Genomic DNA, 16,444 nt, shown 5'->3' with positions numbered 1-16,444 from the left:
TATAAAGGCGGGGCGGCCCGGGGCAGCCCTGTGCGGCGGGATGGGAGCGCAGAGTGCGGCAGTGGCGTGCGGGACACTGGCTTTGTGCCTGGCCCTGAGCGCGGCCACCAACCCCGGCTTCGTGGTGAGGATCACCCAGGCTGGCCTGGACTATGGTGGGTCCCGTTCGGGTTTCTCTCCTTGTGGGTGTGGTGGTGGCCGAGGTGCCGGGTCGGGCACTCGCTCAGGGAGCATGGCGGGACCCCAGTGCCCCATCGCCCGGGGGGCTCCTGCTGCTGCCCCCCTAGCCAGGACCCGTCCCTCTGCCTGGCCACCACCTTCCCCTGGAGCTTTCAGAGCCGTGTTTGCTGTGTGATCCCCGAGCTCTGTGCACACAGATTAGCTTTAGAGAGAGCCGGGGAGGTGGAAAGCAGCCAGGCCATGCCTGGAGGTTTGCTTTAACCCTTTCACTGTGTGAAGGGCTGTCCCTGACCCTGTCCCTCTGTCCCTGACCCTGTCCCTCTGTCCCTGCAGCCCACCAGCACGGGATCGCGGTCCTGGAGAAAGAGCTGACCAAGGTGAAGGTGCCAGACATCTCGGGTGACTTTCGCATCCGCCACGTGGGGAAGGTGCACTATGAGCTCTCCAGGTGAGCCCCGAGAGCTCTCTGGAGCCTCTCACTCAGCTCTGGCCCTACACAGCAGCAAGGACTGTCCTGTCCCCCCACAGATCCCGGGGGTGTTTGCCCCATCCTCAGTGCAGGCAGAGACCCTCCTGCCTCGGGTGAAAGGGGGGAAGGGAAGCAGGGTGAGGGCAGTCTGGGCACGGGGGGGTTTTGTGCAACCAAAGCCCAGGTGATGGGGGTGGCTTTGCCCATGGGAGCAGTGCACCCATCCCTTGCTCAGAGACCCCAGCTCCTTCCTGCCCCGTGGCACCTCTCTGCTCCTGCTCTTCCAAGTCTGGACCTGCTGCTTGGGTGGCTGCTGGGACCACAGTTCCAAGGCACAGTTCTGCCACAGCAGGATGCAGCTGGAGATGCTGCTGGCCTGGTGGCCCTGCTCCTTTCCTCCCCGGCTGTGTGTGCCTGCAATGTGAATTTTCTCTTATTTTTATGTATTTCTTTCTAGGTTGGACCTTCGTAGTTTCCACTTGCCCTACTCACGGATTTCCCTGCTCCCCAGCCTGGGCCTGCAGGTCTCCATCTCCAACGCCTTCGCCAGCGTGGATGGGAACTGGCGGGTGAAGCTCTACTTCATGTGTGTGCCCAGCTCCCCCTCTCTGGGTCTGGATGTGTTTTGTCATGGAATACCCTGGGTTGGAAGGGACCTCTAAAGGTCATCTAGTCCAACTCCCCTGGTATTCTCACTGCAGGGGACAGCCTGAGCTACACAGGTCCATCCCAAAGGTGATTTGGGTTCCTTCATGAGGACTCAGCAGTGAGAAATGTCTCTTTCCTGCAGCAGAGACCACGGTTCCTTTGACCTGAGGGTGGAGAATGTCTATATCAAAATCAACCTGAAGCTGGGCAAAGATTCCTCTGGGAAACCCACCATCAGCACCTCTGACTGCAGCACCCACATCTCCAAAGTCTGGGTGCACTTTTCGGGCAAGCTTGGGTATGTAACTTCACCCTCTGGGCCTGGAAATGCAGCGGGTTGGCATGGGAATGGTTCCAGTGGGATGGTGGTGGTGTATCTGCAGTCCCTTGGGGGCTGCACCTTGTGCAGGAGAGGCTGACCTCTCCTCAGCTGTCTCAGGGCTCTCACACTTCTCATCACAACCAAATTAACTTAAATCTGGCCTCTCCCATTAATAAGGGAGACTTAAGGCAGGCACTAGAGCTGTGTGCTCCTGCAGGTCTGTTTGCAGCTGTGAGCCCTGACACAAAGCTGGGCACCCCACTGGTATGGGAACACCATTCCCCAGTGCCCTGGGGTCTCCAGTGTCTCCTTTTCCTGGCAAATCCTCTGCAGCAGCCTCAGAGCTAACGAAGGGCTCCTCTCTGTTCTCTGCAGATGGCTTTATAACCTCTTCTATAGAGCTGTGGAGCAGAGATTCCGAAAGATCTTGGAAAGCAAGGTGGGTGAGTGAAGGAGGGCAGAGCCCTGGGTGTTTCTGGGGATCTTTACCACCTCCCCCCCCCTTGTAGCTGCTGGGCAGGAAGGATCAGAGCAGAGGAAGGGATTTAACCAGAGCACAGGGGCTGATCCAGTGAGAACCAGAGGAATGGGCAGCACTAACTGCATTGTGTTGTTCATGCTCAAACCCACAGCCTTTGCCAAAGCTCAGTGTAATTGGTTCCTAATTAACAAAGACTTTTCTTTCCATGGTCAGTTAATTAGCTCTTACACCTCAGCCAAACTGCCTGTAACAGAGGAAGCCTGATCAGAGCTCTCCTCTGAAGGGCCGCCTTCCTTCTGTGCTCTGGGGGAGAATTTCTCCTTTTTGGATTTTGGAGACTTGCCATCTGGTTTTACTGGGGTGCACGGGGGGCTCTGGTTGCTGCCTGCCCAGGACAAAAGCCTCCATGCAGGAGACCTGCAGCAAGACATGGAAACAAGCTGTTAGCACTAATTACTACAAGGCTAACTGGCAGGACTGACAGCCTCCCTGGATGTGACCCCTGCTCAGGAAGGAGGCAGCTGGAGAACAGGCAAATCCCATTCCCACAGCAGATCCCACCCTGCCTGGGCACTATTCCTGATGTGTTGTGGTGGCTTTCCCAAGGTCCAGGGGAGCCATGGCAGCAGATGGGCTGGCAACAGGAGCAGAGCAGAGGCTCCAAGGCCTTTTCTGCTGTTTTGCTTCCTGGAAGGAGGGCAGCAAAATCTGAGGCACGTGTGAGATTCCTTCCAAGGGCTTCCACGGAGCTGATCTGTGGGTTGGGAGCTCCCTGGGAGTGGATGTTTGCAGGTGTAAACCCTGCTTGTATCTTGACAATGTGCTGTCTGATGAGTGGGGACCAAAGTCACTGTGTGCTCTTTTATTTAAGCAGGGTTTTGCAAGGAATAAAACCAGCATGGGGCAGCAAAGCAGGGAGCAGGGCTGAGGCTTTGGCCTGGGGATGTGATCCAGCTGCCCCAGCAGGTCTGTCCCTGCTCAGCCTCGCTGCATCTCTTCCTCCAGGTCTGTGACATGGTGGCCAACTCCGTGCACACTGAGCTCCAGCCTTACGCCCAGACCCTGCCAGGTACCAGGTGGGGGCTGCTGGGGGTTTTGGGAAGGTTTCTCCCTCACATTTCCCAGCCATGAGGACAGTGCTTTCCCTTCTGCCCACTCCCCATTTCCTTGTATTTCTGGGAGCTGGGGAACACTGCATCAGCAGGGACTCATCACCCCCTGCCTGGCTGCTGCACAGACTGCTCACTGCATGGAGCCCCCAGGGAGCTGGTGGTGGCCCCCCCAAGCCAGGGGGCCCAGCAGGTTCCTTGGGTCCAGGAGTCAGTCTGCATGGCCGAGAGACACTCAGAGGGGAAACAGGAAAATGTGATTTTGCTTTGGAACAGAAGCGAACGCAGATGAAGCTGGTGCTGAGCACCAGGGAGCCTGGGCATGGCACTGCCTGGATGTCAGCCCAGGAAATCTGCTCCTGGCTTTCCCACTCTCACTCATCCCTTGTCTTGTCTGTTACAGTCACATCCAAGATAGATGACATGGTTGGGATCGATTATGCCTTGGTGGCACCTCCAGCTGCTACTGCCCAGTCCCTGGACGTGGACCTGAAGGTGAGAGGCTGCCCTGGGGAAGCTCCAGTTGGCTGATGCCCTCACCAAGGCAGGTGGTGGTACAGATGGGCTCTGGTCCCACTGCTCTCCTGCCTCACCTCTCTCCCTCCTCCCAGGGTGAATTCTACTCCCTGGCCCATCGCTCTGCTGTCCCCTTCTCTCCCCTGCCGCTGGCCTTGCCCCCAGACCACGACCACATGGTTTACTTTGGGGTCTCCAGCTACTTCCTGAACACTGCCAGCTTTGCCTACCACACAGCTGGGGCACTGGTCTTCGAAATCACAGACTCGATGGTGAGCAGCCCCAGCAAGACGGGGGCTTCCATCTGCAGAGGGGCTCCCGTGGCAGCCTTTGTGCCCCGTGAGCTGCCCGGGGGCTGGGGCTGTCCAGCACAGCAGTGTGGGGGCTGGAGGGCTGATTTCACCAGACTGCACTGCCCGGGGGTGACTGTTCTCCCCCCACAGATCCCAAAGGACGTTGAGTTCCATTTGACCACCTCCACCTTCTCAGCCTTCATTCCCGAGGTGAGTGGTCCAGCCTTGCCTCCCCAGAGCTCCCGTGCTCAGGCAGGGGTTTGCTCTGTGCAAGGTGGTCTCCTCTGGGAGTGGGGGTTTGTGCCACCCTCCCTGCCCTCCCCCTGCTCCTCTGCAGCTCGAGAAGATGTACCCCAACACACCAATGAAGCTCAGGCTGTCCACACCCTCCCCCCCCTTCCTGAGCATCACACCAGAGGGGCTCTCGCTCAGGCCTGTGGTGGATATCCAGGCTTATGCCATCCTGTCCAGTGACCACCTGGCTCCTCTCTTCCTCCTCAGCCTGGTGAGTTTGGGTTTGGGTGTCTGGATTGGGGTGAGGTGGGGGGAGCAATGCCAGAGCTCTTCACTCTCCCCCCAGACAGGCAACGTGTCTGCTGTCATCAATGTGAGCTCCGGGCACATCGTGGGGAACCTGACCATGGGCAGGTAGGGAGGGGGAGCAGTGGGGGGGCTGGGGGGGCTTCAGTTCTGGGTTCTGGGGGGCAGAGGTGTGGAGGGGATGAGCTGGGGCTGGAGGGAGCAGAACCACATCTGCGGGGACTGGCAGCACCCAGGAGGGAGCCCAGGCAGAGCCCTGCAGTGCTGGATCTCTCTGCAGGATGAAGCTCTCGCTGAAGCATTCAGACGTGGGCACTTTCCAGGTAAGGCTGGAGCAGAGCCCCCAGCAGGGAGGAGAGAGCCTGCTGGGAGCAAAGGGGAGGGGGGGGCTCCTTCCCCCTGACCCCAGCTTGGGATCTGGGAGTGCAGATGAACCCGCTGGTCCCTGGTGAAACATCTGCCTGTGGCAGCTCCTTGTCTCCGTTTCTTCTTATCATCCCCCAGCTCCTGGTCACCTGCTTGCCCTCAGACTAAGGCTTTTCTTCCCCCCCTTTCTGCTCCCCAGGTCCGGACACTGCAGTCCATGATGAACATCTACACCTCCAGCATCCTCCTCCCGAATCTGAATGGTGAGTACCCCCTGGGGGAGTGGGGATGCTGGAGTAGCCACCGGCCAGATTGCTTCATCTGAGCAGGCACAGATCACTCATCAAATCCCTGCTCGTGAGCCCAGTCAGAGCTCCTGGTGCTGTGACACGGATCCAGCCAGGAATACAATGGAAAAACTGAGCACAGTGCAAATCCTAATGCTTTCCAGACCCTCTCCCTGCTCACTGCTTCTCCTGACTCCCCAGCACAGGAGGCCTGAGCAGGGCTGGTGGCTGCCAGGGGCCCAGGGGTGTGCAGCCCCCAGCCCTTCCCTGGAGCTCGGCAGGGATTTCCTCTGCCAGCCCCGGAGCAGCGGGGGCAAGAAAGTGCCCGGGGGGAGGAGGTGGCTGCTTCTTGCCCTCATTCCCATCCCCATGCAGCCACCTCTGTTCTCTCTCCCAGAGAGGTTGGGTCAGGGTTTCCCTCTGCCGCTGCCGGACAGAATAAAGCTCCACAACACCATCGTGAGGTTTCAGCAGGTGAGTGAGGGGCATCCCGGGCCAGAGCCCCTCCCCGGGGTGTGCAGGGTCGTGAGGAGCAGGAGGGTCCCCGCGGCCGGGACCCCGCTGTCACAGATGCCACCCAGAGCCTTGCTTCTCCCTCTGCACCCCGGGGGTCTGGATGGGTCCTGGGGAGCCGAGAAACCCAATTTGTGGGAGGCTTTGGGCAGCAGGCGGGGCTGTGAAATGGCCCCAGAGCCCTCCCAGGGCTGGCAGAGCCACCGTGCCCATCCCTCCTCCCGCCCCGGGCTGGGGTGGGTGCTGGGGACCCGCAGAGAGCAGGACTTCCAAGCGGGACTTCCAAGCGGGACTTGCCGCTCTCTTTTCCCCGCAGGATTCCCTGATGCTGGGGGCAGACGTTCACTACGAGCCCCGGGCACGGAGCTGAGGAGGGGGAGGCACCGACAGCACCCGCAATGTCCCCTTCGCCCCTTCCCTGTCCCCCCAGCAGCGGATTCACCGCCTCTCCCTCACCGCTCCTCCCGGCCTGGGCGCTGCCGGGGGCAGAAGCAGCCCCGGGACCGAACCCCCCGGTTCCCCGCCCCGGGGGTCCCTGAGCCCCCCGTCCCCTCCCGCATCCCCTGTGCGGTTGGTGGCAATAAAGCTGCTGAGCCGCGGTCGTGGTGCTGTCTCTGTCTCTGTCTCTGTCTCTGTCTCTGTCTCTGTCTCTGTCTCTGTCTCTGTCGCAGCCTCCCCGGGACCCCTCGCACCGACCCGGGACCCCTCGGGGCGGCCGGGGCTGCCAGGAGCCCCCCGGGGGCCGGCAGCGCCCATTTCCGATGTCTTTACCCCGCGGTGGTGGCAGAGCACCACGGGCCGTCCCGTTTTCATCATTATTTCAGTTTTCCGCGGTGGGGGCTGGGCAGGTCCCGTCCCCCCCCCCCCCACTCCCCGGGGGTCCCCGAATCCGCCCGACAGCGGGGCGGGCCCGGCGGAACCGCGGAACGCAGCTACGGGGGGTGGGGGCGCGGGGGGGACCGCTTTGGCGGAGCACAGCGGCAGCGGTCCGTCCCCGAAAGCGGTCCGTGGGGGGCTATGGCGGTCATGCTCCCGTCCCGGGCCGCGCTGCGGGCCTCAGGGCTCCTCCGCTCGGCAGCCACCGCACCCCGCACCGGGGCCGCCTGCAGAGCATGCTGCGGGCCGGGGGAGCGGCCGGTGAGACGCGGGACAGCGCTGCCCGCGGGGCCGGACCTGAGGCACTTCCTGAGGGGCTCCGACAGGGGGGAGCCGCCCCCCGGGCAGCAGCCGCCCCCCGGTTCTGCCCCCGGGACCGGGAAAGGTCTGTGGTGGTGCCGCTCCGCCGTGACCCGGGGGGTCAGGGGGCACCGGGAAAAGGGAAGGGAAAGGGAAGGGGAAGGGAGTGCGGGGGGAAGAGGCGTTGTTTGGGTGCTTCGGGGCCCAGAGGGTTGTTGGGCATTAGAAGGAGCCCCATCCTGCCGGTGTGTGTCCCCTCTGTCCCCTCTGTCCTCTCAGGTGTCAGCAGGGCTGTGCTGGAGCTCCCAGGCTCCGGGAGGGGGGGTTCATTGCTCTGACTCTTGCCTCAGGGACAGCCCAGCTCCTCTGCAGCCACAAACCAGAGCTGCAGCACTGGGGTGATGAGGCTCTGAGGCACTCGGGTTTCCCAGAGCCTTTGGTTTGCCTTGTCCTTCCTCCACGGGCTGCTGGGGGTGTCCCTTGTGCCCCTCTCCCCAGGGGTGAGGCTGCAGGAGCAGGGGGGGCTGGGAGCTCCTGGGCAGGCTGCTGGGTCACAGCCTCTGTGTTGCAGTGTACCTGGAGACCTATGGCTGCCAGATGAATGTCAACGACACAGAGATTGCCTGGAGCATCCTGCAGAGGAATGGCTACACCAGGACAAAGGACCCGGAGGAGGTGAGGGGCCTGGCAGCTCTCCTGGGGTGTGGGCATCACCCCAGTGCTGTGCCTGCCAGCCCAGGTGGTGTCTGGGGGTGCAGTGCAGCCCTGATGGGGAGTCACAGAGTGCCAGGTTGGGAGGGACCCCAAGGATCACCTGGTCCAACCCTGGTGAGGTGTCCCAGCACCCATGGAGCTGAGACCTGAACCTTTCCAAAGTGGGGGAATCCACCACTTCCCCTGGGAGACCATTCCAAGGTCTGAGTGTCCTCAGGATGTTCCTCTTGTGTCCAGTGGGAATCCAGTTGGTGGTGTGGGTTTTGCAGTCTGAATTCTGTGGAATAAGGAAAATGACTTCAGGTGTGGGAGAGCTGTGGGTTGGGTTTGCCATCAGGCTGCTGAGTTCCCTCTCACTTGGAGAGGGACTGGACACAGGGGGCTGCTCCTGACTCATCTTTGGGTTTATTCCTCTGGGTAGTGGGAGACTTCCCTGGGCCCCTGTGTGAAACCCCCCATCCCTGGGGCAAACCTTTTCCCTTGGGTTAACTGAGTGTTGGAGTCTGGCTCATCATGTCCCCGTGCAGGCTGGGGGTGCTCCCTGCTCACTGAGCTGTCACTGACTCCTGTTCCTCTGTGTCCTTTTCCCTCCAGGCAGATGTGATCCTGCTCCTCACCTGCTCTGTCAGGTAAGGAGCTGCCACTGCTGGGGTTGGGCACTTGGTAAGGAATTATCAGTCTGTGTGGAGCTGGGTGTGCAGAGCTCTGGTTTGTCCTGTTCCCTCTGCTCGGGATGGGATCATGAGGAGCTCTGTGTCCCTGCCAGGGCCAGGCAGAGCTTTCTGCTCTGGTGATTGATGTATTTATTCACTGGATATTACTCACTGCTCTTGAAGTGCAGGTGTCTGCACACAGGGGCTGTGCTTCAGGGATCTGGGAAGCACAGTGCAGGGCAGAGTGGGATCTCTGTGTAGGGAACGTGGCTCCTTTCCTCTCAGTGCTCTCTGCTGCTGGCAGGGCAGGGCAGAGCAGGGCAGAGCAGGGCAGGGCAGGCTCTTGCTCCTCGAGAGCTTGGTCCCTGAGCTGTTCCTGCAGGGCAGCTGCTCCCAGGTGAGTGACAGGACAGGAGATGAGGCAGAGCCAGGAGATGATCCCCACAGCACACAGGTCCCTCCCGTTCATCAGGTGGATGAGTCCCTGGCTCCACTTGAATTCTCCTCTTAGAACCCCGGGGCTGCTCCACCCCGGGGGGCTGTAAAGCTGGAGGTGTTGGGATAACCTCTGTTTCCCTGGCTCCCCAGGGAGAAGGCAGAGCGGGGAATCTGGACCCGCCTGGGGCAGCTGAAGGCGCTGAAGGGGCGGAGGCAGCGGGCGGGCGTTCCCCTGCGCATCGGCATCCTCGGTACCGCCTCTTCCCCTGTCCTGCGGGGTGAGAGCAGCTCACGGGGTGGCAGGGGTGGGCACTTCCTCACCAGGAGCCTTCTCCCCGGTGTCAGGATGCATGGCCGAGAGGCTGAAGGAGGAGATCCTGCACAGGGAGAAGTTGGTGGACGTGGTGGCGGGGCCCGATGCCTACCGGGACCTTCCCCGGCTGCTGGCTGTGGCTGAGTCTGGCCAGCAAGCTGCCAACGTCCTCCTCTCACTAGATGAGACCTATGCAGATATCCTGCCTGTCCAGACGAGTGCAGGTGGCACCACAGCATTTGTGTGAGTACCTGATTTCCCTCTGTGCCTTTCTGTGGCTCTGCTTTGGAGATGTTGCCATGCAGAGCACGTCACAGCAGCTGCTGAGGGGGTGCCTGGGGTGCTCACTCCCAGCAGCCCAGAGGCAGGAGTCTGCTCTGCTCTCTGCTTGCTGCTGCTTTACTGTCTGACTGAGCTCTGGAGGGACTGCCCCATGCTGTCTGCAGGCTGCTCCTCCTCTCCTCTGAGAACACTGATACTCTGGGGCTGGTGCTGCACCCACGGGTTTCTGTCCCACTGGTGTTTCTGCCTTCCTAAACTCTGTGCCTCTCTCATCCCCCCCTCCTTTCCTTCCCCATCTTTCTGCTGTGTTCTCCCCCAGGCTCTCCCACTTAACTCCTCTGATCCCCCCTTCACTGTGGTGGCTGTTGGGTTGGTTCCCCTTTATCTGGTTTTAATAATCAGATTCCCCAAACCAAGCCAGGGCCTGCTCAGTGTGTCCACACAGAGTCCCCCTCTGCAGCAAGGGGGTGCAGGAGGGTCTCCTCACAGAGCCTGCACTGCAGAGGCTCTGCCTCCCAGGGTGCAGCCTCTGGGCAGCATCCTGGTGTGACCTGTGTGTGTCTCCCCCGTGTCAGCTCCATCATGCGTGGCTGTGACAACATGTGCAGCTACTGCATCGTCCCCTTCACCCGTGGCCGGGAGCGGAGCCGCCCCATCGCCTCCATCCTGCAGGAAGTGAGGATGCTCTCGGATCAGGTGAGGCCCAGCTGCCTCCAGGGGAAAGGCTGGTTCTCAGTGTCACCAGCTTTATCTGTGGTTCCCCCTGGAACACTCCGAGACAGCCAGGGAAGGGAGGGTTTCATCACTCTGCAGCTCCCTGAAAGGAGGTTGGAGCCAGGGGGGGGTTGGGCTCTTTTCCCAGGCAACTCTCAGCAAGACAAGAGGGCAGGGTCTCAAGTTGTGCCAGGGGAGGTTTAGGTTGGAGATGAGAAAGAATTTCTTTCTGGAGAGGGTGATCAGGCATTGGAATGGGCTGCCCAGGGAAGTAGTGGATTCTCCGTGTCTGGAGATCTTTCCAAAGAGCCTGGATGTGGCACTGAGTGCCATGGGCTGGGAACCACGGGGGGAGTGGATCAAGGGTTGGACTTGATGAGCTCTGAGCTCCCTTCCAACCCAGCCCATTCTATGATTCTGTGATTCTTTGATTCCCTGGAGACTCCTCCTTGAAGGAAGAACAGAACCACAGCTGCCCTTGCAGCTTCAGGTTATTTTTTTTCCTCTCTGTGTTTTCCTAGGGAGTGAAGGAAGTGACCCTTTTGGGTCAGAATGTCAACAGCTTTCGAGACATGTCTGAGGTGCAGTTCCAGTCAGCTGCTGCCCCAGCCCTCAGTCATGGCTTCAGCACAATCTACAGAGCCAAGCCCGGGGGCTTGCGCTTTGCACACCTGCTGGACCAGGTTTCTAGGATTGATCCAGAAATGAGGATCCGTTTCACCTCTCCACACCCCAAGGATTTTCCTGATGAGGCAAGTGTAAAACAAACACCTGGACCTCAGCTTGTAGCCAGGCAGCTCTGAACTGCTCAACGAGAGCTGTGCTTCCTTCCCCAAGGAACATGGAATCACAGAGTGGGAGCAGCAGCCCCTGGGAGGGGAATGTTTGTGCTCGTGGGTTTGCACTTCTCTGGCTTCTGCCGGGGAAGACTCCTGCCCTTGAGATCCTGGTAGAGTTGAGCTGTCTGTGACATTGTCCCCCACTCTCCATCTCAGGTCCTGCAGCTCATCCAGGAGCGACACAACATCTGCAAACAGCTGCACCTCCCAGCCCAGAGTGGGAGCACACGGGTGCTGGAGGCCATGCGCCGAGGGTGAGCATCTCCACAGGAGCCCTCTGACTCCTGCTCCTGGTTTCTCCTCACTGACTCAGGTTCTGATTAGCAGATCCATGTGTTGCAGGTACACGAGAGAAGCATATTTAGAGCTTGTGCACCACGTGCGTGAGTCCATCCCAGGTAGGGGCTGCCTTGGGCTGCCTTTGAGCTCAGCACAGCTGTATCTCCCTGTCTGTTCTTGAGGGAAGTGTAAAGCTGTGTCTCTGTCACAGGGGTGAGCTTAAGCAGTGATTTTATTGCTGGCTTCTGTGGGGAGACAGAAGAAGATCACCAGCAGACTGTGTCCTTGCTGCGGGAGGTGCGTTACAACGTGGGGTTCCTGTTTGCCTACAGCATGAGACAGGTGAGTGTGGGACCTGATGGAGAAGTCTCTTACCTCTGGTGTCTCACATCGTGCCTGAGTGCTGTTTCTCACAATAAGACTCTAAAATTGAGTGACTGAAAAACAGTTGCTAAAGACATGGTGTATCAGGAGGGGTTTTTGCCTGGGTTTGTGGTCCCAGGGCCCCCGTTGTGCCTGAAAGGCTCCCAGTTCCCCAGCCTGGGTGTCAGGGCTGGTTAGAGATGGGGTGACCTGGTTCTGCAGATGCTCCAGTGTGATTGCAGTGCAGCAGCCCTGTCTGCAGACACCTGGGCAGGTACATTGCCCTTTGCTGGTGAGAAATTGTGCTGATGTGGTTGGCTGGAGCCCAGAAACTGCCAGTCAGGTCTCGAGAGAAGTGGATTTTTGGAAGATAGAGGGGTGGTTAGTTGGCAAGCCGCCCTCAGGATGCTCCCCATGGTGTAAGATGCTGGCAGGGAAGAGGATGGGAGGTTGGGAAACACAAGGAAGCAAAGGGATGTGGATCATCTTTCAGTGTGTGGGAACAGAGGCAGTGGGACCCATTCCCTGCTGCTCCACACACAGCACCTGCACCAAACCCTCTGCCACATGAAGAACGTGAGGAAATCGAGGCTGCTGCTGGTGCTGAGCACCTGAAAGATGAAACAGGGATAGCAGCTGTGCTGCTGGGCTCAGGCAGGGAGCTGCTCTGAGGCTGAGGGTGCTGCCTCTGTCCCTCTCTGGCAGAAAACCCGGGCCCATCACCGCCTGCAGGACGATGTCCCCGCGGCCGTGAAGCGGCGGCGCCTGGAGGAGCTGATTGCTGTGTGCAGGGAGGAGGCTGCCAGGCTGAATCAGGACATGGTGGGACAGTCCCAGGTGGTGCTGGTGGAGGGGGTGAGTTCCTGGGACAGAGCTGTTCTCTCTTGCTGACCTGGAGGCTCTCAGGCTGTGCACAGCACTCCTCCCCCTCTGCCTTCCCTTCGTGCTCTCCCCACACAGCCCGAGGACTCTGAGCACACAGCTGATTTTTCCAGAGCACTGAGCTGATCTCAGGGGGATGGGGAAGGTTAGAGACTTGTCTCTGAATCAGTGCAGGCTTTGGTGTGTGAGTGTCCACATGCTCACGTGGCCGTGGCACATTGTTACTCGGAATGCTGAGCAGCATGGAACATTTATTTTAATATTGGCAATGGTGCTCAATTAATTCCTGAGGCAGTAAAGCCCAGCAGTGGATCAGAGCCATTGCCATGCAGGCAATGTTCCCTGCCCTCCTTTCAGCCCAGCAAGCGCTCTGCCTCCGAGCTGTGTGGGAGGAATGATGGCAACACCAAGGTGATCTTCCCTGATGCTGAGATGGAGGATGCTGCGGGCTGCAGGGCGCTGGTCAGAGCCCAGCCAGGGGACTACGTGCTGGTGAAGGTGACCTCTCTGTGCTGCTCGTGTCCTTGGGCTCCTGCACAGTGTTGTTCTCTAGAGCAGCTGCTGCCAGGAGAGCCTAAAATTAGAATGGATGCTGCTCAGCCTCTGTTCTGAGGATTTTTGTGCTGTTTCTTTCAGGTGACCTCTGCCAGCTCTCAGACCCTCAGGGGTGTTGCGCTCTCTCGCACTGCCCTCTCCCACTCTGCACCTTCTCACTGAGCTGTCTGCTGGGGAAGAGGTGGGCAGAAGCAGCATGTTTTGTCCAGGAGGAAACAAGAAGTTTTGTCAGGTGGAGATGGGGTGTAGACAGGGAGATGTGTGTATATGAAAATATATATTTAAATAATAAAATAGATTCCTGTTTTGGTAACAACTCGTCCCCCATAGATCTGTGCAAGTGAGGCAAAAGGGATGGGGTGTGTGTGGGGGCTGGCCAGATCCTGGTACCGTGTGGTTCTGTGTTTTCCCTTGCTCTCAGGCTGAGCCCAGCCACACCATGCTGCAGCTCTGACCTCTGCTCACATCCTCTGGTGCAGCCCAGCCTGGAGGATGTGTGTCTGCATAGCAGGCCATTCCAGCTGGGTCAGGTGAATTTAGGAACTCAAAAAACCTGACAGTGCTTAGAAAACCTCCAGAACTGCTGGAGAAAGGCAGGAGTACTGCCCAAGGGGACAAGGAGCTCAGAGAAGAGGAGATTGTGATGATTCTTGCCAAATATTGGTGACCTGCCCTGCTGCAGAGTGCTGGGAAAGGTCAGGCTGGAACCTGCACCATGCCCCTGTGATGGAGTTTGGCACCAAACTGGGGAATACAAAGTGATGTTAACGTGTGAGGGATGTTTCATCCCCTGTACCTGAGGCTGAGGGAATGCTGCCCTACCCTGCCCCGGGGATATTTGGCTGTAGGTAGGAGAGGGAGGATTTCTCTGTCTCCAGGCCTGCTGTGGGTTTGGCTGCCATCTGGGGCTGTCTCCAGCCTGTTAAAGCTTCAGGTGCAGTCTTGTAATCCAGGTATCTGTGGATGTCTTTGCTCTTTAGGGGAGAGAAATGGTCATACCAGTGTAAATAAATGGCCAGCAGCTCCTCTGAGTGCATCTTGCAGATCCTGGGTCTTACCTGCCTGCAGCCAACCCTGTCCCATTCCAGCCTGGGCTCCTAGATTCAAACAAAGAGCAATAACCTGTGCTTGTAAGTAAACTCTCTCTTAGGAGAGGTGGGAAAGAATCATCCCTTTTAATACAGATGTTATTAAAAGAATTTGTTGAGAAAAGCCTCTATCCAGTGACAAACACTGAAGGAACAGCTGATCAGCTCTTCATAGAGCAGGCACTACCTGAATGTGCAGGATTTTTGAACAAGCATGAAAGGGTTTCACTAGAAAGGCTTCTCTCTTGCTCAGCTCTTTCTGGGATATAATTGTATCTCTTTGAAAGCAGCACGGTTCACTGAATATTCATGAGGCCTTAGTTTAAGAAATAAATACCTTTTGCTTATTACTTCAGAGCTGATTCTCACAGAAGGGAATCTGCAGGATCAGCACTGCTCTGTCTGGGTCCTGAGGTGCTGTCTAATACACAGTGCTGCCCCCAAATGGGGAAGTGTCTGGGGCCCAAATTCACACTGCAGGAGTGTCAGCCTTTGCCTTTGACCCGTGGGGATTTAAGGAAGAGACAGCAAGGAGCTGAGTGGTTTGAAACGGCCCAGGGAGGAGCAGGATGTACAAGCATCATCCCTCAGGAGGGACAGGCACTGGAGCTGACTTGTGGCCCAGACTGAACCTCCCTGCAGTGCCTCTTGCACTCCCCTTTTCCTGTGCACCCCTGGGAAGGGATGGTGCCACCTTTTCCCTCACCCACCCCATCTGAGCAGAGTGGGTGCCTGGCAGCTCTGTGCCCCCGGGGGTGGGTTTACAGTCAGTATTTTAGGAGCAAGAGACTAAGAGGAGAGCTGAGTTTTCCACTTTGATGAGAGGTGGTAATGCTCACTGCACAGACTCCCCAAGGAGCCATAGCACTTAGCATTTGCCTTGCCTCCTTAGTTTTTATAGGGCTCAGGAATGAAGCTGAGGTTTGAAGGCTCTGAAGCATCCATTAGGGAGCACTGACAGTGACCTTGGAGGCTGAGCTCCATTTGGCCCTGTCTGAAAGCAGGAATGCTTTTTTTTCTTGGGGGGTAGAAGTGGGATGTGGTTTCTGTATCACTTGTCAGCTTTGCTCCCTGAGTTCTGCTGTTAGGGAGGGTGAACTTCTGTCTTGTGCCCATCCTGCCTTGTGCTCATTCTTGTAAGGTTTTCTTTTTTCCCAGTCTGAGCAGCGATGACAGTCCTGAACCCCCCAGGGTTTTAAATCTCCCACAATCATTTATCCCTTTTCCTTCTGCAGAGCTCCTGGCCTGTGCTCCCCACTGACTGCCTCAGGTCCCTCCTGGTTTGTGACAAGATGGGGCTGGGCTTGTAGCTAAGTGTTGAGTGGATCCTGCTGTTACTCAGCAACTCACAGCACAGATCACAGCAGCACCAGTGCTCAGCCCCATGGCACGGGGTCCCTCCAGCTCCTCCCAGCCCTGGGAAACCTCAGGATTTATGGGAAGATGCTGGGCTGTGGTTCCACCAGCACCCTGAGGGCTCGGCCAGTCCTGTTGGGGTGAGCAGAGCCTGGCCCAGCCTCACCTCTCCAGCAGCTTCCTCCTTCCCAGAAAATTGTCCCAGGGCCCCTCTGCAGATCAGACAAACCCTTTTTTGTCTCTGCCCGTTTGTACACCCCTGTACAAACACCTGATTTGGTGCTTTGCCATGTGGCAGCTCAGTTTTCCAGGCACAAACCTCAAGCCCTGGGGTGACATTTACTCTCAAGCATCAGCCGTGCTGCCTCCCAGCACCAGGGTTTCACAACAGGCAGTCAGCACCTTTCCTCTTCTGCTGGCAGCGTGTGCTGGGTGTGTGACACGGGCACACAAACAGCTTCACGGGGTAGAAAGGTCACTCAGGAAGAGCGAGAACCTGGGTGTTCTGCAGCCCCCACTGCACAGCCCTGGAGAGGGACTGCAGTGCTCAGGGCTGGCTCGGATGGCAGCCACGGCTCCTCTGCTGTTTGCTGCTGATTTTTGGCCTAAGGACAACCTCAAAGCAGACCCCATCCAGCCCCCCCTCACCCCCAGCCTTGCTCCCTTCCCCAGGGCTCCCCAGGAGCTGGGGCTGAGCAGTTGGATTCTGCCCGTGGTGCTGCCTGGTGTCACATCCCTCCCCAGAGCCCCCCGGGGGCTCCAGTCTGGTTTCACTCCAGCCAGTCTGGTTTCACTCCAGACAATCTGGTTTCACTCCAGATGCCAAGGAAGCCGGAGGGGGAAATTGACCCTTTCCCTGCCGGCAGTTTGTGAGCAGGTCAGAGCTCTGCAGGCGGTGGCAGGAGGGGCTGTGCCCAGAGGAGGAGCCGCTCCTGCCCTTTTCTCGGGGGGTTTCACTTTAGCACTCAGCCTGCACACACTTGGCAGCCCTTTCCCCCGGCCTCCTCCTCCTCCATCCCCCACCAGCACTGCTGGGGGGCCACAGGGGTTCCCTTTGCTGCCTGCTCA

The 16,444-nt window shown here is 58.6% G+C and overlaps 2 protein-coding genes across 3 annotated transcripts; both read left to right on the top strand.

Moving 5' to 3' along the window:
• The first annotated feature begins 16 nt into the window (after window positions 1-16).
• BPI (bactericidal permeability increasing protein) lies at window positions 17-6,229 on the top strand. 2 transcript variants are annotated; one of them, XM_030463270.1, is made up of 15 exons: window positions 17-155; window positions 514-628; window positions 1,107-1,235; window positions 1,443-1,595; window positions 1,995-2,058; window positions 3,106-3,169; window positions 3,613-3,704; window positions 3,821-3,997; window positions 4,169-4,228; window positions 4,356-4,523; window positions 4,599-4,666; window positions 4,839-4,881; window positions 5,124-5,187; window positions 5,609-5,685; window positions 6,041-6,186. In XM_030463270.1, the coding sequence occupies exons 1-15, from the start codon at window positions 41-43 to the stop codon at window positions 6,092-6,094; spliced, it is 1,443 nt and encodes a 480-aa protein (XP_030319130.1). In that variant the 5' UTR covers window positions 17-40; the 3' UTR covers window positions 6,095-6,186. The 2 variants fall into 2 exon arrangements, with proteins under 2 accessions (XP_030319130.1, XP_030319129.1); XM_030463269.1 differs by having other exon boundaries at window positions 19-155; window positions 1,440-1,595; window positions 6,041-6,229.
• Window positions 6,230-6,726: 497 nt separating this feature from the next.
• Window positions 6,727-13,264, top strand: CDK5RAP1 (CDK5 regulatory subunit associated protein 1). Its single transcript, XM_030463217.1, has 13 exons — window positions 6,727-6,985; window positions 7,472-7,575; window positions 8,209-8,243; window positions 8,856-8,956; window positions 9,051-9,261; window positions 9,876-9,996; window positions 10,536-10,766; window positions 11,010-11,107; window positions 11,196-11,251; window positions 11,344-11,474; window positions 12,201-12,350; window positions 12,735-12,875; window positions 13,014-13,264. Exons 1-13 carry the CDS (start codon window positions 6,742-6,744, stop codon window positions 13,092-13,094), a joined length of 1,704 nt encoding a protein of 567 aa, XP_030319077.1. The 5' UTR covers window positions 6,727-6,741; the 3' UTR covers window positions 13,095-13,264.
• Window positions 13,265-16,444: the final 3,180 nt, after the last annotated feature.

This window comes from Calypte anna, chromosome 20 (assembly GCF_003957555.1).
Source record: "Calypte anna isolate BGI_N300 chromosome 20, bCalAnn1_v1.p, whole genome shotgun sequence".
NCBI lineage: Eukaryota > Metazoa > Chordata > Aves > Apodiformes > Trochilidae > Calypte > Calypte anna.
Note: the sequence above shows the minus strand (reverse complement) of the source record. Positions and strands in the feature narration are given on the sequence as shown.

Coding starts and splice junctions, on each gene's coding strand:
- BPI (XM_030463269.1), top strand. CDS start 41: ATGGGAGCGCAGAGTGCGGCAGTGGCGTGCGGGACACTGGCTTTGTGC. Junction 1,236..1,439: donor CGGGTGAAGCTCTACTTCAT/GTGTGTGCCCAG, acceptor TCTTTCCTGCAG/CAGAGACCACGGTTCCTTTG. Junction 3,998..4,168: donor TCGAAATCACAGACTCGATG/GTGAGCAGCCCC, acceptor CTCCCCCCACAG/ATCCCAAAGGACGTTGAGTT.
- CDK5RAP1 (XM_030463217.1), top strand. CDS start 6,742: ATGGCGGTCATGCTCCCGTCCCGGGCCGCGCTGCGGGCCTCAGGGCTC. Junction 11,252..11,343: donor CGTGCGTGAGTCCATCCCAG/GTAGGGGCTGCC, acceptor TCTCTGTCACAG/GGGTGAGCTTAAGCAGTGAT. Junction 11,475..12,200: donor TTGCCTACAGCATGAGACAG/GTGAGTGTGGGA, acceptor CCTCTCTGGCAG/AAAACCCGGGCCCATCACCG.